We start from the raw sequence: 16765 nt of genomic DNA, 5'->3' as shown, positions 1-16765 counted from the left end.
GGCACTCAGCAACATTTAGACTGGCTTGTATGTGAAATGCAAGGTATATTTCCATGAGGAAACAAACCCTCACTGCTTGTCTGTAAAATGCGGCACTTGAAAAAGTGGAGATGGGTCAAAACAGTGTTGTGAGCATGTACTGGGTTGTTCCTCCTAAAGTTTATAGCCTCCTTCACACATTTCTTGTTTTATGGTTACCTAGGAAAACACACACTGATGATTTTTAGAACGGCAACCTGTCATTCAGAGCTACTACCTAGCAATTACAGAAGGAGTTGCTGCCTTCTGTAGGTACAGAAGCAGCCTTCAGAGCTCATTTTATTTGAAAATCCTTGCAATGCAGTGACACAAGAAGGCTTTTGGCAAAGCTTCAGGAATGGTGTTTACAGTTTGAGATGTTTTCTAAAGCTTTCTTCTTTGAGATCAACTGACAAGGCAAACAGTGCTGAAGCTGTAGGAATTGCTGTATTCGGTTTTAACTCTGCTTTTCAGTACCTTGTGTCCTTATGCTGTCAGCAACATTCCCAGTTTCGAGGTGTTCTGGTTTGCAACGAGGTCATAAAACTGCAGTGTTAAGTACACACTGAACAAACTGCTATCGTAGTTTCTCGTCCATGACACTTAGAACTGAAATGATCCGTGGCATGTTTTTCAAGTATTTCAGTGCAAAAATAGATGGTACTGGTCAGCCTTTAAATTACGACTGTCTTTGTAATACTTCCTTCTCCAAACCACAAAATCTCTGCCATTAGATAGGAGGATGTCTAATCCTCCAGAAATCCCAGTTTCAGGTGGCAGGTGAGTATCAGCAGGATGGAGAGAGCTCACTGCTTTGGGATGTTTCTGGGGAAAGGAGCAAAATTAGGGGAAATGTGCTAAAAGATGGTGGAAGTATGCAGAGCGATGCGAGAAATGCAGAAGGGTTTCTTTCATCAGTCCTTTTGGCATCTGCTTCCTTGGCAGAAAGAACACTAGCAGCCACTGGTGCAGGTACTGCAAATTACAAGGCGGTTCCTGATCTGACTTTGGTTAGAAATCACTGCTTCAGACAATTTCTGTGCGGATTCTACCGTTGTAACAAAGCTAAATTCACACTTCCAAGGACCGTTAAGGAATATTCAAAACAGTTATGCTGAGTTTGACGTCTTCTTAAAAATATATCAGCCTCATCATAGAGCTTTTGCAAAAAAAAAAAAAAATCAACTCCCCCCCCCCAAAAAAAATAATTAAAAATTAAAACAAACCAGCCCTGAATCCTTAATGTGTCTTCAACACTGAAGCATTTTTGGTAATAGGAAATAAACACGCAACAAACAGAACCTACTTAGTTTTGTGTAACCCTGGATAATTTTAGCCTCTCCTGAAAGTTAATCATAACGCTTACATTCTGCGTCCTAGTTTTCTTCCGGCACGTAGGAAAAACAACTGTGACAAAATAATGATCCTCCTTTAGCTGTCCTGCTTCTGTTTTTTGTGTTTGTGCTTGATTATGTTAACAGTTTAACCCCATAAATGTAACTGAGAAGCTCGGTAGGAAGCTATGTATCTGTTACAGGGACAAGAACCTTCACTGTCAGCTTTTCCAGCCTTCGGGGGATTCAGATGGGAGTCGCCTCTGGCATCACATTTTTTCCTTCCAGGAGTTTGAATTCCAGAAGCAGGCTCGTTTAGCTTTCCCCCAGTTGGAAGCCTTGTGGTATTTCTGCTATCTTGAAGGATATAAAAAAAAAAAGCAGGAGGTTGGTTTAGCTGAGAAATTTGCAGCTAAGAGGTATGATCATTTGAAGCTTAGGCATGTCAGGTAAATACTTTTTTGCAAGGTTTCTGAATACCATGGCTCTGAAGGCTTACTTTTAAGACTTTCTGGCTTGCTATTTACTAAATGAAATCCCTTTCAAAATGTTATTAGTAACACACTATGGATGTGAGAGCAATTTTAAGCATATGTTCTGTCTACTCCTTAGCTCTGTCTGTCTCATTTCCCACAAAGGGGCTACAAGGGCTGGACCGAGCTGTAAGTGGCAGCAGGGGAAAATCATATTCTGGAGCTTTTACTATCTTTGTGCGCTGCTGGCAGGATTGTATGTGTGTTGAACACAGGTTTGTTGTGCCTTTTTTTTTTCCCCCTTATAACTGCTCAGCATCTCCACTAGGTAAACAATGAACAAAGCCACTTTTAAAATAGTAGGCTGAAATCTGGTGTATCGAGCTCTTCAAAGCTTCCTAAATCCCAGTTATGCTTTCCTCTAATTTAAAAATTCTGAGCTGGATGCTAACTACCACTAAGAGCTGCTTTTTGTATTAGACGCAACGCTTCTAGTTTCTAGTTTGTCGTGACCTGCTTAAGGAGATTAAATGACACAGGATAATTGATTCCTCATCTGAGAGTCTGACTGAAAGCATTAAATCAGTCTTGTCCTCTTACATTTTATTGCCATTGAAATTTCTTTAAAGCAGCCGATGCTTTCTCTTCTGCTTCTTTCCCTGACTAATAAATGAGGTAATACCCATTTCTTTTGCATGTTTAGCCTGCCAGCTCTCTGGAAGTAAATAGCACAGCTTAGCTCTGGTCTCTAATCTGTTGGGATATGTTTTTAGAGAACAGGTTTTCATCCCATAAATGCAAAGTAAAAAGTTATTAGTGACTCTGTGCCCATCTCCTGCTATAGCTGACCTGGGCTCACCGTGGCACCCTTTTACAGCCCCAAGGGCTGTGCGAAGGCAACCCGAACCTTTGCACCTTGCTTTTCGAGCAGGCAGCTGTGGGAGAGCAGCACGGAGATGTGTCGATGTCTCTGGACAATGGGAATGCCATCAGCCAGGCCCCTGCTGTCACACCGCTGCCCCTGGGTGAAGCTAAGTGCAGACTTGGAGAAAACACCAGGGGTCCTTGCAATGGGGAGAAATGGGAGAGAAGGTAGAAAGGCCGGGGAACAGCTCTCTGCACCATCCCATTTTTCTTGGCTGATAGCCACAGCCAGTGTAAGGAAGTTTAAAAACTCCTGGGTAATCTATTGTTGACATTTCTATATTAAAACAAGCATGTAAAAAAATAGCATGCAAACAGTGTGAAATGTTGCTTATGTTTAAGCTTTGTTTTTGTTTTGGTTTGGTTTGGTTTTCCCCTATCTCCTGTTACCTACCATTTTCCAGTCACACACTGTGGGCCAGGCCATTTGTATAACTGGGAGCTCTTTCCTCAGAAAGAAACACTCAGTCACGGATATTTTTAAACTATGTTTTCCCCATCCTTTTGCAAGTGCTGCAACCAAAAGAATGTCTTTGGTTTCCTTTGTTTTCACTTCAGTCTGAAGCATTTCTGTTAGCAGAGGTCCCTTCCTACCTATTGACCGGTTTGTGCTGCAGAAACCCATCCCGAGCCTCCCAGCCAGGACATGCCCTGTTTGCAGCCCCCAGTGCCTGAGGTGCACGCGGTGGTGAACAGAGGCTGCTGCCACACGCTTTGCTCCTAAGTGTGCTCAGCAGACCTGTTGCTGTGGTAACTCCTGGGAAGCCTGTAACCTCCTCTTTGCATTGCACCAGATGGCTGATACATCACCGAGTGGCATTTTCTGTCCCTTTTATTACTGTCCCGTCTTTCCTCTAAGTGCTGTGATTTTATTTGCAGCAATTTACGCACAGATTATTCGGACACGACACACTATTACACAATATAAAACCGTTTCGGATAATATGCAGTCACTTCAATAAATTCCTCCATCACCTGCGTAACACCAGAACCGTTTTTATCTTATGCCTTGATGTTTAAGCTGTTGCGATTTTATGAATAAAGCTAAACTTGGAAAAACGATGTGCTTGAATTTTAATACAATTTTAATAGCAGTAACTATATAGCACATGGTTACTATAGCACGTTTCTCGCAGAGGGAAGTGAGACCACTTTTCCAGCTCATTGCTCTGCTACAAGCATTTCTGCACAGGCAACATGGTAACAATGAAAGCATACATCAGGATTAAGCAGGATCATTTCATAAAAAATGCCATTGTATCTCTATTTTCTGGTTCTTTGTTTTTATAACTGGCTTCTTTTCTCAGGATGACAGATTTCCTTCCACCTACCTCAACTATTTACTTAGTCAAGAGTTCGTTGTTATAGATGCTATTGTAGCACACTAAAAAAAAAACAACCTACAGGTCCACAGACTTTATGAGCCAATAATAATAAATATGTCCTGTGATATCTTTTAGAGTTATGAAAATAAGTATGTGGTCACAGGTTATTATACATTAGAACAAGGAAAATTACAACATTTACAAAAATCAAGCAACAGACTTATGCTTTTTTTTTTTTTTTTGGTAAATCCAATCATCCAGAAGAGAAGTAACCTTTTTGAATGGGTGCTAAGTTGTGTGGTTCAGTGCGAAGTGTCCACTAGGTTTCTGGATGCTGAAGGTTACTGCAACCTGGTGGCACACTGGCTTCCTCTGTCCCCATGACATGGCTCAGCAGTTGTGATCACTTATGTCACTTCTGCAATGGAAAAATGATTTACTTTCTGTGGTGCATGAGTAAGCTCAGCATCTAAGCCTGCCTTTGTGCCTACAACGACATCGTACACACAGCTGCAGCCATTTACATAGATTTATCTTCAGTGGCATAACTGGATAAAGGGGCTGCACCCAGGATTTCTCGTATCTATATCATTTGAACATTTGCTGAGCCCAGCAAGTGGGATCTTTACTTCATACCAGAATATTGCATTTGCCACCCTCTGTCTTTGTTATGGATGAAACTACTTTTAGTGTGGGAGAAGTATTCTCATCTCTCCACTCCAGCCTGCTGGCCATATAAAAAGAAATCCCAGTACCATTGATACTTTTTGCTCCTTAGATCTGCGTAGCGTCATTTGAATTTACTGGCCTATGGTGTAGCTATGATCCTAGGGGCTTGCAGGGTTTTCCAATGTTACGCAGGGTTGGCTTTTCTCTATTTGAGAAGATTTTTGTCCAATAACTAACTGCAAGTGGAATCCTTTAAGTTTAGTGGAATGCCTTTACAGAAAGAGGTTTAGAATTCTGACTTAGCAGCAGGCAGGTCATTTTTTTTTCTGTATAACCCAAATACATCTGATTTTTATGTGCTCTGAATCAGTGCTTCACCAGACAGAACAAGACTAAGACGGTGGCTTGAAATGTCAGAAGGGAATACCAACAAAAGGGATTTCTTGGCTGTTAGTAGCCTTTCACAAAAATCTATCATGGTACATTTTCATATACAATTTAAACACTTAGATTATCTTTTTTGTTGTCTGCATTAAGCCAACTTCTCTCCTTCCAAACTGCTGAGAATACTAGTTCCACCGGTTGTATCCCTGCGTGTCTGCTCTCTGACTTGCAGAGGAAAGTATTTTAGAAATCAGGAATCAAATAGATCAGTGCTGAGGATTTGGGGTACTAGTTCTGCTGAATAGGCTTTGTTCTCCAACTGAGGAGGTGTTTAAAGAAGAACAAAAATAAACTGTAACAAACTATGTGTTGCTCTGTTTGGGTTTTGGTCTCTCTCTTTTCACGGATAGAACAAATGTTCTTTGAATTTCTCCTCTGTAAAGATGTGTTCTGCACTCCTTCAATATTGTACCCCATTTAATCTTTTACAAGAGAACAAACATTTGTTTTGTATATCCATAAATTCTGCTGTCATGTTATTAAAGATGATGAGCAAATAATCGATAAATAATCATTATGGCTTTGTCCAAATTATAATAATTTTGTATTTTCTGTTTGCGCAGCAGTTCCACTCAAAGGTTTCCAAGATGCAGCTGTAACTAAATGCTCTCTGCATTTCATTTATGAGGTAATTGAATTTCCATGAGGTTACAAGTTTTATCCAAAGCCAAGCTGCAAGCTCATGGCAGAATGACACACACACACCACACAATCTCCTGCCTGCCCGGGCCATGCTCTAACCACTCATCCTTGGTGCTTTACATAGTTCATGACAGCTTACACAGAAAGGAAGCATCAAGGACTTCTGCGTAGCCAGTATTTAATCACTCAGTAGACAGTCTAATAATTCTTAGGTAGATTATACTCAGCCATAATCATCTCTAGTGTAATTAGGAGAATAGACTTAGTCATCTAAGTGAGCATAATATGGGTAATGGAAGTGGTGTGTCGCAGGATATAATTTAAAACTCCTTTTAAACTGCACCTGTTCTTTTCATCAGCTATCTTTCTGATTCTGAGAAGCAAGCTATGACACAGTTCATCCTTCACATAATTTCAGAGCAAGGAATTTGGGTCGTTATGTTTAACTGAAGTTGTTACAATTAAATTGGTATAAACTCCTCAGTTTTTCAGTATTGATTAAAGTGATTCAAACTACCTCTCAGTCAGATATTTTAAGGAGGAGATATCCAGACATTTTTTCTATGCACAACACATTGAACTGTAATTCTGATGGCAGAAAACTGATAGCACAGGAAATCAAAGGTCTTGTCTAAAATACATAGTGGAAGATCTTGGAGTACCAAGGGCTCCATGAGGCTACTGATCAGCCCTGTTTTTTAATAAAAAGCATTGAGCCTAAGTAATTAGTTCTAAATTAGTGCCTATTCAAGTTACTGATATAACCCCCAGAAGGTGTAGATGTCAGAGTATTTTACATTCACAGGGATTTAAACTAGGAAAGGCAAATTAATTTTTTTGGTTACCTAATGAAGTTACAACTTCTGGTCTGCAATTATGTTTGACAGCAATGTTGTCCAAAGATGACCCATCATTTCTGAACCCACGCAGACCCACGGATCCATCTGTTTCTTGAGGTGATGAGAGGAAATTCTTTTCTCTGTAGATGTTTCCAGGGTTTTTCCTTCTAAATTCTCTTTTCATGTAAGGTCCCATATGTAGACTCTGCCTGCCCTTTTGTCATTCCTTTGTTAGATTTTAAAACTAGATCTACTGATCTGCTAAGCAGTGTGATACTCAAGAGTCTTGATTCCCACCTGGCAGGAGCGAGTGACTTGTACTAACTGAAATTCAGTGACCTGACTTCTGTGGTGATTGATTCTGTAGACGTGTTAGCTTGGCTTGGACCATGTTGACGAATCAGGCTGCTGAAGAGAAATGGGAAGACAAGCAAATGTCCTGAGGTATCCAACCTGACCACAAAGTTGTGCAGCAGTAGGGAACCCATGACGACAGGGAACTTATAGGCAATTAGGTCTGCTGGCCACAAGCACAGAAACCCGTGACAGGAGGCAATAGCGTGGAGAACAAAACTCTTGAATAGGGGCATAAATCTCTTTTATAGATTTCTGTATTTCATGTGCCTTCAGCAAGTTCCACACAGCTACACCAACCTATTTGCTTCTTCCTGCTCTTATGCTGAAAAGCTATAGTCCTTAATGCTTCTTGTTCTGCCTGTGGGCTCATCCTTGCCTTTCAGTCCTGCTCTCCAGCCTCCCTCAACCCTTCCATCTTCCCACCAAACACGGCAGCCCCTCTTCTCTGTGCTGAGTGGGGCTGGAGGTGACATCCGTGAAGCAAGCAGTGAGCTCCTTTGAGGACAGAGACAAAAATGTGAAGCTAAATGTGAAGGTGCTCCCCCACACCCTCACACCCCGGGGCCAGCAGAGACCCCCCGGCCCTCGAGGCCATCCCCTCGGCTCCCCAAAACTCGGGAGCGGTGCGCGGGCTCCGCTCCCTCTCCCGGGCGCCATTTTCCCGGCGCCGCCCGGAGCCCCCCGGCCCGCCCGGGGCCGGCTCTGAGGGTAGAGCCGCCGGGGCGGCGGCGCCGTGCCCGCTGCGGGACCGGGCGGAGCGGCTCGGGCGGCGGCTGCGCACACAGGGGGAGCGGGGAGGGTCGCGCCTGCTTCCACCGGCAGGGGCCGCCGCCAGCAGGCTGAGGGGAGCGGAGCTCGAGGTGCGTAACGGGGCCGCTACCGCCGCGGGCAGGGCGGCGGCTTCCAGCTCCCCGCGCCGCTACCGCACCGCTCGGTGAGGTGGGGGGGGTGCGGGCGGGCACCTGCCCGGCGGTGCGGGAGGGAAGGGCGGGATGGAGGGGGAGGTGTCCGCCGCCTCTCCTCAGCCCGACGGCCGCGGATGGCGGAGGAGGGCGGCGCGGGGCCGTTTTCCCGGCGGCGATGGCCCCCGGCGGCTCCGCGCACCTGCAGCAGCGGGGCGGGGGCTGCGCAACATGGCTGCCCCGGCGGGCAGCGGCGGGGGGTGGCCGGCATCTCCGGTGCCCCTCACCCTCCTGTGCCCGTCTTCTCTCTGCTAGCTTCTTTCCCTTCGGGTTTTTAAGTACCCTGCCCCCCTCCCCCTTTATTTTTTTTTGAAGGTGCCTTTTGATGTAGTCACCTTGAAATCTTGATGCCTTCGTGTGTGTGTGTGTGCTGTTCCTGTCAGGTAGGTGCGTGGTGGGTTCGTTCACCTGAGCAGGCGTGCTTCCAGGGAAGAGTCGGCAAAACTCAGCTCTTTATTTATGCCACTGTAATAATACCAGAGGCTGTCGTTAACCTGCTTTAAAAAAAGATGTTTGCGCCAGTACTGATAACTAGAGAGGGGAAAAAAAGATCTTGTTACCCCAGCATCTCGAGCAGAGGACAGCGTTATTAGGGCCCTGAGCCGATGAGTGCATGTATGTATAGATCTGTTAGTATGTACAATTTCTTTAAACTGTGAGTGAAGCCATCCGTACCTGTAAAACATGAAACTTTCAACGTAACGATCTTAGAGAAGAGGTGGTGTTGCATGTTGGTACATTCGGTGATGCAAGTGAGCTGGGTATGTTAAATTTACTCAGTAGTTCAGAAAACAAATGCATGAGCTTGTGGGAAGTGGGCTCAGTTATAGACTATTACCATGTAGACTATTGGTCTAAAAGCTGGTGTAGATTTATGGATTTAAAGCACCTCTAAGCATGCAATTTTGTTCATAACGTGCACCCCAAACCCTCCAATCAAATGAGCAGAAACCTCAAAACAAACCCTTAATCATATGTATTTATCTGATCTCTGCAAACGCAGGACTTCTTCTCATTTGGGATGAATCAAGGCTGAAGTTAAGCCATTCATAGTGCTATAAACTTTTGGAAGGAGTTTAGTTTCCAGAATTTATATAGACAGTCAGAAAACACAGATGTGATATGGAGGCAAGTGTGGTAGATGGAAATCCTTATTGTTATGAGTAGGTTTTGTGCTACCCAAAAGAGTATTTCTGATGCTTGGAATTTGAGATTTTTGTGGTGGCTTCCTTTTTGGTTTTTTTTTTTTTTTTTTTTTTTTTGGAAGACATTTGTCACTTTTTTTTTCCTGGTAAAGTAGGATATGACTTAAGCTCCATTTGCTTACTCTTGCTGAGTTTGGTGTTTTTGGTAAAAGGTACTGAATTTGGCTATCTGCCCTCCCCTTCAAAAATCATCATCTGTGTGTGCTTTACACAGCTTGCATGTGGGAAACTTGTAGTAGTTTATGCTAGAAGCTTCCAATAAGAATTTCCTTGTCTGTTATGGACTTGAAGATTTGTGAAACAGGACATCATCTCTGTAGTGTACTGGCCTTCTCTTTCTGTAAATTCGGTAGGTAGGGAAATTGCATGAAATTGGCATCAGTAAGGTACCCAGGTAGCTGGTTTCTGCCACAATGTATTTTATTACATGGTACATTTACAAACTCTGTTGCTAGTCTTGCAACAGTTGCTGTTGTTTTGGGATATATTTTAAACAATGCAGAGCCTTCCAGGGAGGTACTTTGGTGCTTTGTATTTTACCCCTTGTTAATAGACCAGTTGCTAATTTCGAAGGTCTACCAGTCAGTGCATGTAGCCAGTTATGTGTGTAGGTGGACAGTCTTCCTGTGAAGGGATCAGGACCTCACTGAACAGCAAAGCTGGCTTGTACTGGCTCTTTACAAAAAGGGAATACCCCCTTGCTAAATATTGTGCAGCAGCAAAGGATGTCTCATTACGAAGCTGTGTGCTGTACAAAGATACTCGGGATGCCAGCAGGTCCTAACCAGAGTCTCAGCCTCAGTGGCAAAAGCAAAGAGCTTGTGCAGGAAAACAGGTTCTTCTCTACAAAATTGAGAATGTTACAAGTAAGACCTTAGACTGCAGGCTGAATAGCAGCTACAAAAGGGATATAGTTCTGATACTGCTTGGAGACTTAATTAAGTGCATTGACATCCGCTCAGTGAAAAGTTTGTATAAATAATGAATTTTCCCTGTATGCACAGCCTAGGATGGAAATGAGGTTGAAATCTGTTGTCTTCTGGATGAATGACCCTCATTTGTTTTTAAATAGAACGAGTTTTCATCAACATAATTTGAATTACTAGAAGCAAAAAATAAGATCCTATCTTCTTTTGAAAGATGTCTACATTGAAAGGATGGGTGAGGGTATATTAGACAATGAAAGTAGAACTGGTTGGTCAGGGGACTGTAAACTTTCCTAACAGCTGAAATCTTATCATTTGTGGAGAATCTAAATGCTGAAGAGTTTTGCCAGTATCTAATTTGCTAGGCAGATTTAAGAAATCTGGCAGCTCTTTCCAGGACCATCTCAAATTTTCCCCACATACAGCAAGAGAAATATTTTCAATTCCTTCCAGGCCTGTTATGCATTTGTTCAGTAAAATGACCGAAGGGGGTGTACTGTTTGGGAAAGCTTTGAATTGCAACTAGATTTTATGCTTGTGTAGGGAATTGCTACTTCTTGTAAGTCAAAAATAAAAGTGAAGCTACTGGAGAAAATGGCCATCCCAAATCTCTGACTAGAAATTTGAGGTTTTCCTCATATTCTCCAAAATGCGGTAGTTCATTCTGGTGTGGTTAATGAGACATTTTCAGCGTGTAGTTAATGTGCAAGGGGGGCTACTGACTTTAAAGAACAGTAGAGAAGTTGAGCTTGGCTTGCTATGTTTCAGCTGCTGATAACTCCCCTTAGATATCTTCTGAGACAGACAGTCAAAGCTGAGCTGCATTTCTGTAGGATGTGGCACCCTTAAGTGGTAAGTTGGCATCACCGGTCTCATGTGGTAAGGAAAGAGACAAACAGTTTGACTAATAATGAAATGTCCAAACCTTAGGAACGCACAGATCTGGTGCATTTTTGTGCTTTATATTCAGGAACAATCTCTGCTTTTCTAATTTCTTAACAAATGCAACCTTCCTTTCTCCTGGTAAGTCAGTCTTTAAAACTGTCCGATTTGTCAATTTAAAAAATAACCTTTCAGTGCCTCCCAAGATGGGAACAATATTATTATTGTGCCTTTCAGATTGTTGTCTTTGTTCTCTGCCTGCAACTGAATGAATTTTGCTTTTCATTTCTGTTTCTGGAAACATTGCTTTTCTGCAGGATGCAGAGATCACATGTCTCTGCATAAGACACTAGGCCTGATTTGGAAATGGAAATACAAGCTTGTCTCCGGCACAGGAAGCATTTTGATTTGGAGGTTAAAATATCGGTTCAAAACCAACAGCTGAACTGTCAACAGTTCTCACAACCGAGCCTGACCTTTCTCCTGCCACCCCAGTAAAAACATGGAAGAGTTAAGAGGATATAAGTGGGGCCCATTTGATATATTCTTTCCTTCCTCATGAGACAGTCTTAATTCAAATTTGAGGAGCCTTGTTCAGGTGCTGCCTGCAAGCTTTTCATTGTAAAAGTGTGCTGTAGATTAGGTGACTTGTCCTTCCTGGTAGCAATGAAAACAGATTTATTGGATTCTTTAAACATTACTGAAATAGTTCAGAAGTATTAGCACAGCTGGGCTTCTCTTCTCTAAAAGCCCAAAATATAGGGAGGAAAAATCCTGCTTTTATACCTCAGAAACAAGTTGTATGCCTTTGTAAAAGGCTTAATATGCTCTCTGGAGTTTAGAAGCAGCTCAGGTCCCCTTTGCAATATAAGCATTACAGAAAAAATAAAAATGTTGTCATCACCAGAAAGCAGTCAGAGGTTATCGGCAAGAGTTTAGCAGCCCTGTCAGGAAAGTATGAGCTCTATACATAGGACTAGCTACTTCAGAGGGTTTTCTTTTGGTGTTTCCATTGTTTAGGATGTTTTCATAACCAAAAAAATCCCAGGTAACATGCTTTCCATTTCAGAAAACCCAGCTAACCTAGCTTGTATTAAACCCAAGGGGTTAAATTTGCGATTCTAGGGGTATCTTACCTTTTTGTTGTTGGGATAAAGTTGTAGGGCATTGCTAACAGCAATTCAAAAAGCATGAGGAGGAGTAAATATCGGTTCAGTTCAGTAAGCACAAGTCAAGTTTCAAGACAGACCCTTTTTTTTGACCCTGCTTTCTCTCCCTGATGATTTTCATTGCCTGCTGCTTCCTAGTAAGTGCTGCACTTTCATTATAAGCTATTGTCTTGTTTTCCAATTGAAAGGAAGAGCAGAGAAAAGAACTTGCTGTTGGCAAAAGCAATTTTACTGTTTTAGAAATAAGCTCCAGAATTGCTTAAACAATAACTTATTAGAAGGGCTTCAAAAACTAATAGCTCATAATATTGAATGTTTATTTTTGGTAATTCTTTTGTAAAGTAAGATGTAGCAACTCAAACTGTTGGCAGGCCAGTTTTCACATATTTCGTAACTTTGTAAAACTGGTAATTACTTTGTACTTAATGTCTTCAGGGGGTTTTGGCAAACAAGGAAAGTTTGGCTTGGAAAGAGTTGATATCTACTGGATATAGGAGGAAGATATTTTTCTGAGAAGTAATTTTATTGTAGCAGTCAACTTCTTGAACCTTGTAAAGATGACTTCAATCCCAAATAGCAGCTTTCAGAGCAGCAGTGCGAGGTAGTATGAAAGCTTTCCTTCCTCCAGTTTGGACTCCATTGGTCTGCAGGCTCATCTGAGGCATGCTGACGTACAGCACAGGGTTACCTCTGTCTATGTCAAAGCTTGTCTGAGGTATGTGCTGAGAAAAGCAGGCCTGTGTGCTACGGTGCCATGTGGTGAAGAATGTCACTGTGGCTGTGATGGTGTTCTTTGAGATATATTTGCATTCATTCCCTGTGTTTTCTGAGGTTTTCAGGATTGCCTTTCCTTGGAGGAGCAAATAATCTGTGGAAAAAGAGGAGCATTCGGGGATTAACAGTAGGTAGCTTTGTAAATTAACCTGATTTATCGCGGGTTCTGTGAAGGAGGAGTATTCTGTTCCTCCTGTGGATGAAAGATGCTTGTCTGCTGTTGAGTCGGGAACGTTTCTGGTGAGGTGGCAAAAACGGCAGGAGAATGCCCAACAAAGGGCCACCAGGGTGATGGAGGGGCTGGAGCTCCTCTCCTAAGAGGAAAGGCAGAGAGGGCTGGGATGGCTCAGCCAGGAGACAAGGAGGTTCAGGGAGGGTCTTGTACATAAACACCTCGAGGGAGGATGCAAGGAAGACAGAGCCAGGTTCTTCTCAGTGGTGCCCAGTGCTGGGACAAGAGGCGATGGGCACTAACTGGAGCACGGGAGGTTCCATCTAAACATCAGGAAGCATTTCTTTGCAGGTGACTGAGCACTGGCACAGGCTGCCTGGAGAGGTTGTGGAGTCTCCCTCCTTGGAGATCTTCAGAAGCGTCCTGGGCAAGCTGCTCTGGGTGGCCCTGTTTGAGCAGGGGGGATGGACCAGGTGGCCTCCAGAGGTCCCTTCCAACCTGAACCGTTCTCTGAAATGCATGAAAATGAGAATGAGGACAACCTGAAGATGAGCTAAGGAAAGAGGGAGGAGAAGCAGGAAAGTAAAAATCTTCTGTTAGGACAGGTAGCTGCTAACGAACTGCTTCAGGTACATGATCAAGGAAGATGAAGATCAGTGGTGTTCTGAACAAACTCGGGCTGTGGGTGTATTTGAGAAACTGCTGTCCTTGTCTGATTTAAAATTAACAAATGAGGTTCTAGGAAAAACTGCTACCCAACAAACTAAGTAGATTTATGTTGTAGCAGACTGCTGGCTAGCTTCCCTGTTTGTAAACGTAATTTAAGATCCCAGTGCTAACTCTTACGATCATTATGATCATGGTCTTTATTCTTATTATCATGTTTTCAGTGCAGTGTTGTAACATTCAGCTTAAGGTGTTCAACCAACATTGCACTACATCTGCTCCAAGTATACTGTGTGTTAGGGAGTGCTACGGAGTAGCTTACCCGTACTTCCGTACTTAAAGTACTACCAAAAATGGCATTTTTATTTTTTTTCTGTAAGTGTTGGTATATTTAAAGGAACAAATAATAATAATAAAAAAAATAAATTAAAATGACCCCATTTTATGCTAAGGAGGACATCAGGATTCTGCAGAACATTATATACCTACAGTTTTTTTTTTCCCTCTCTGCTCCATCTGGAGGTATGTAAAAGTCTGCCTTGCATACCTTCTGATTTATTCAGTATCATAGTGATTAAACATTCCTTCCCTTCTTTTTAAGCCCACCTGGCAATAATTTGGTATGTAAGTAGTATATTTGATAAGTAAGCAGAAGAACTGAATCTAATAAAATTAGTGCTGTGTATCACTTCAGACATCCAACAGCCTAGAAAGAAAGGTTAGTGTCTTTCAGCTGCCTCATGTATTTCAAATATATCCACTTAGTTTGTGTTTAGAATAAAGAAAAATTATTTTGCTTTCTGGTATCTACAGTAAGCCTGGGAGTTATTCAAGATTTTGGCTGCTCTGGCAAGACGACAGAAGATAAATTTAGAGCACTGAATGTTGCCTTACCTGAATGTAGCTGTGAACTCTTAGGGGGCATTGGAAAGCAGTTACGTTGATGTTGCCAACAAAGCAAAATAAATCTACATACTCCTAATAATTCATGGCTTGCATACATCAAAATACTAAATGCTTTCATTAGTGATGGAGTATGGGTAAAGCTCTGCATCTGCAGTTTAATCACAATGCTTTGACTCACAAGTGGTGAGAATGGCAATTAAAGTGGGGCTTTGTCTTCATGTGTGTCCACAAGACACCCATCTACAACCAGTAGTATGCTGGGACTTAGTGGCACAATGTGCAAGTCTGTAGGTAGGTGTCCTCTCGCAGGTGTATTTTTATCGGCAGAAGTCATTCCAACTTACTGCCACTTGTCCCTCCTTGCTGGCCAAAACTCTGCCTGTAAAAAGGGGTTTGTGAGTGTTACCTAAAGTATTTTCAACTCAGAGCTCTTCTATAAAATCTTGCCTAAATTAAAAGGTTGTGTGAATTCCCCACACAGTTCATCACCGCCCATTGGGTTGGTGGGGAATACCTTTAACACAATAACCTCTCTTGGTGATTTTTTTTGCAAGGCTGAGCATGTGTATGACCTGTTTGTAGTCAATAGGTGAACTCTAAGCGTTTTCTTCACAAACAATTGCTGCTCTGTGTGTTATAGCCTTTATCCAAAGTCATTCTTTCTTTGGTTTAACGCTGGAAGCCTGCTGTTCTGTCTGAAAAATTTGTTCTCAAATGGTACTGTTAAAAAAAAAAAAAAAAAAAAAAAACACCAAAATGTCAGGTTTGTATAGCATACAAGTTAATGATCAAAACCAGCTTTGTGCATCCCCTTCCCCCCATGCACATAACATTCTTTCAAATAAATTAGCAGCTGTTTGGGGGAAGTTTTGATTGTGTAGGTTGTTTCTAAGGAGTCCAAATGCGTGGATACGTTTTCACCTGTTCAGGGTGTCAGGGAGGGAGAGGAGGAACATATTTGTTCATTTTGAACGAGGTGGACTTCTGACGCAATGATAAGATTTATGAAACAATCTGAGACATGTGCGTAGAGTGGTATTTTAACAAGCAGTAAACACCCCACCTTTTTCTTTTGTAGGCATGTGCCAGAAGGTTCCCTGAATGGAGAAAAAAGTCATATGTAGCAATGTACAGAAGACATGCTACAGTAGTGTCATAGTCCTGAAACCATTTACATTTTTAATGAATATTTGTCATTGCAAACACCTGTAATGTGTGTGCTGCCATACAAGCATTTTAAAGAACGTTCACATTAACCCGCATAAACAACTAAACTGCAATCAATTAACTTTAGGTAAGAGCAGCAATGCAGAGAAACCACAGAGGAAATAAAGTGCAGTTAGTGCTTCAGCCTCTGTGATGTGAGTAGATAAAATGACAGACAGGTTTTGCTATAATTGTGCTATGTCTTTGTTCTGTTTCCAGTTACATCATTGTTCTCCCTCAGGAATCCCTCAGACATGTTTTCTTTTTCCTTTTTTAAAATTTTAAACTGCATTGGAACAGTGAGAGTAATTTAAAATTCTTCTGTGTCTCTGCACTTGTCTGAGTCAGCAGAATACATCTAGGTCATATGTTCCCAAACAGCTCTGGTGTAGAATATCTTCTTTCCCTCCATGGGGACTGGTTAGATTTATTAAGGTACAGTCATCTTGTCTTTTTCTCTCTTCTTTGTCTTTGCAAGGCCTGAGTGAAAAATGTCTGAAAATCACCACTATTGTTTTTATTAAACCCAGATAAGACTCCTTGGAGCTGGCATCGTCTTCCACTATCACTGAATAATCAACTGACAAACAGAGGGAATGTACTGTCTCTTGGCTGCAACAAATCATAGAGGAATGAATAATTTTCTGATGTATGAAATTATGAATTGGGTAAATACTAGTTTTTACTTCTACTTTCCTTGTTTAGGATGGCTGCAGCTCCTCCAAGTTACTGTTTTGTAGCCTTTCCCCCGTGTTCTAAGGACGGGCTGGTGGTGTTTGGAAAGAACTCTGCACGGCCTAGGGATGAAGTGCAGGAGGTGGTCTACTTTGCTGCTGCAACTCATGATCCGGGAAGTAAAGTTGAGGTAAGGG

At 42.2% G+C, this 16765-nt stretch overlaps 1 protein-coding gene and 1 long non-coding RNA gene across 4 annotated transcripts in view; one reads left to right on the top strand and one right to left on the bottom strand.

Annotated features, from left to right (window-relative positions):
- Positions 1-4230: 4230 nt before the first annotated feature.
- Positions 4231-8295, bottom strand: LOC308189569. Its single transcript, XR_013946447.1, has 2 exons — positions 8130-8295; positions 4231-7520 (listed from the first exon to the last, which is right to left on the bottom strand). It is a non-coding gene; the product is annotated as an uncharacterized lncRNA (long non-coding RNA).
- The window catches only part of SCRN1 (secernin 1), a 33939-nt gene continuing 24903 nt past the window's right edge, over positions 7730-16765 (top strand). Inside the window, exons 1-2 of one of the 3 annotated variants that reach the window (XM_080579687.1) lie at positions 7730-7885; positions 16599-16758. In XM_080579687.1, coding sequence (XP_080435813.1) covers positions 16600-16758 — 159 coding nt within the window. In that variant the 5' untranslated portion in view covers positions 7730-7885; position 16599. Of the gene's footprint in view, positions 7960-10948; positions 10971-16598; positions 16759-16765 lie in introns of those variants that run through there. The other 2 variants (XM_080579686.1, XM_080579688.1) reach the window with 2 other exon arrangements.

The sequence above is a fragment of the Anser brachyrhynchus genome (genome assembly GCF_964034855.1).
Source record: "Anser brachyrhynchus genome assembly, chromosome: 2".
Taxonomy (NCBI): domain Eukaryota; kingdom Metazoa; phylum Chordata; class Aves; order Anseriformes; family Anatidae; genus Anser; species Anser brachyrhynchus.
Note: the sequence above shows the minus strand (reverse complement) of the source record. Positions and strands in the feature narration are given on the sequence as shown.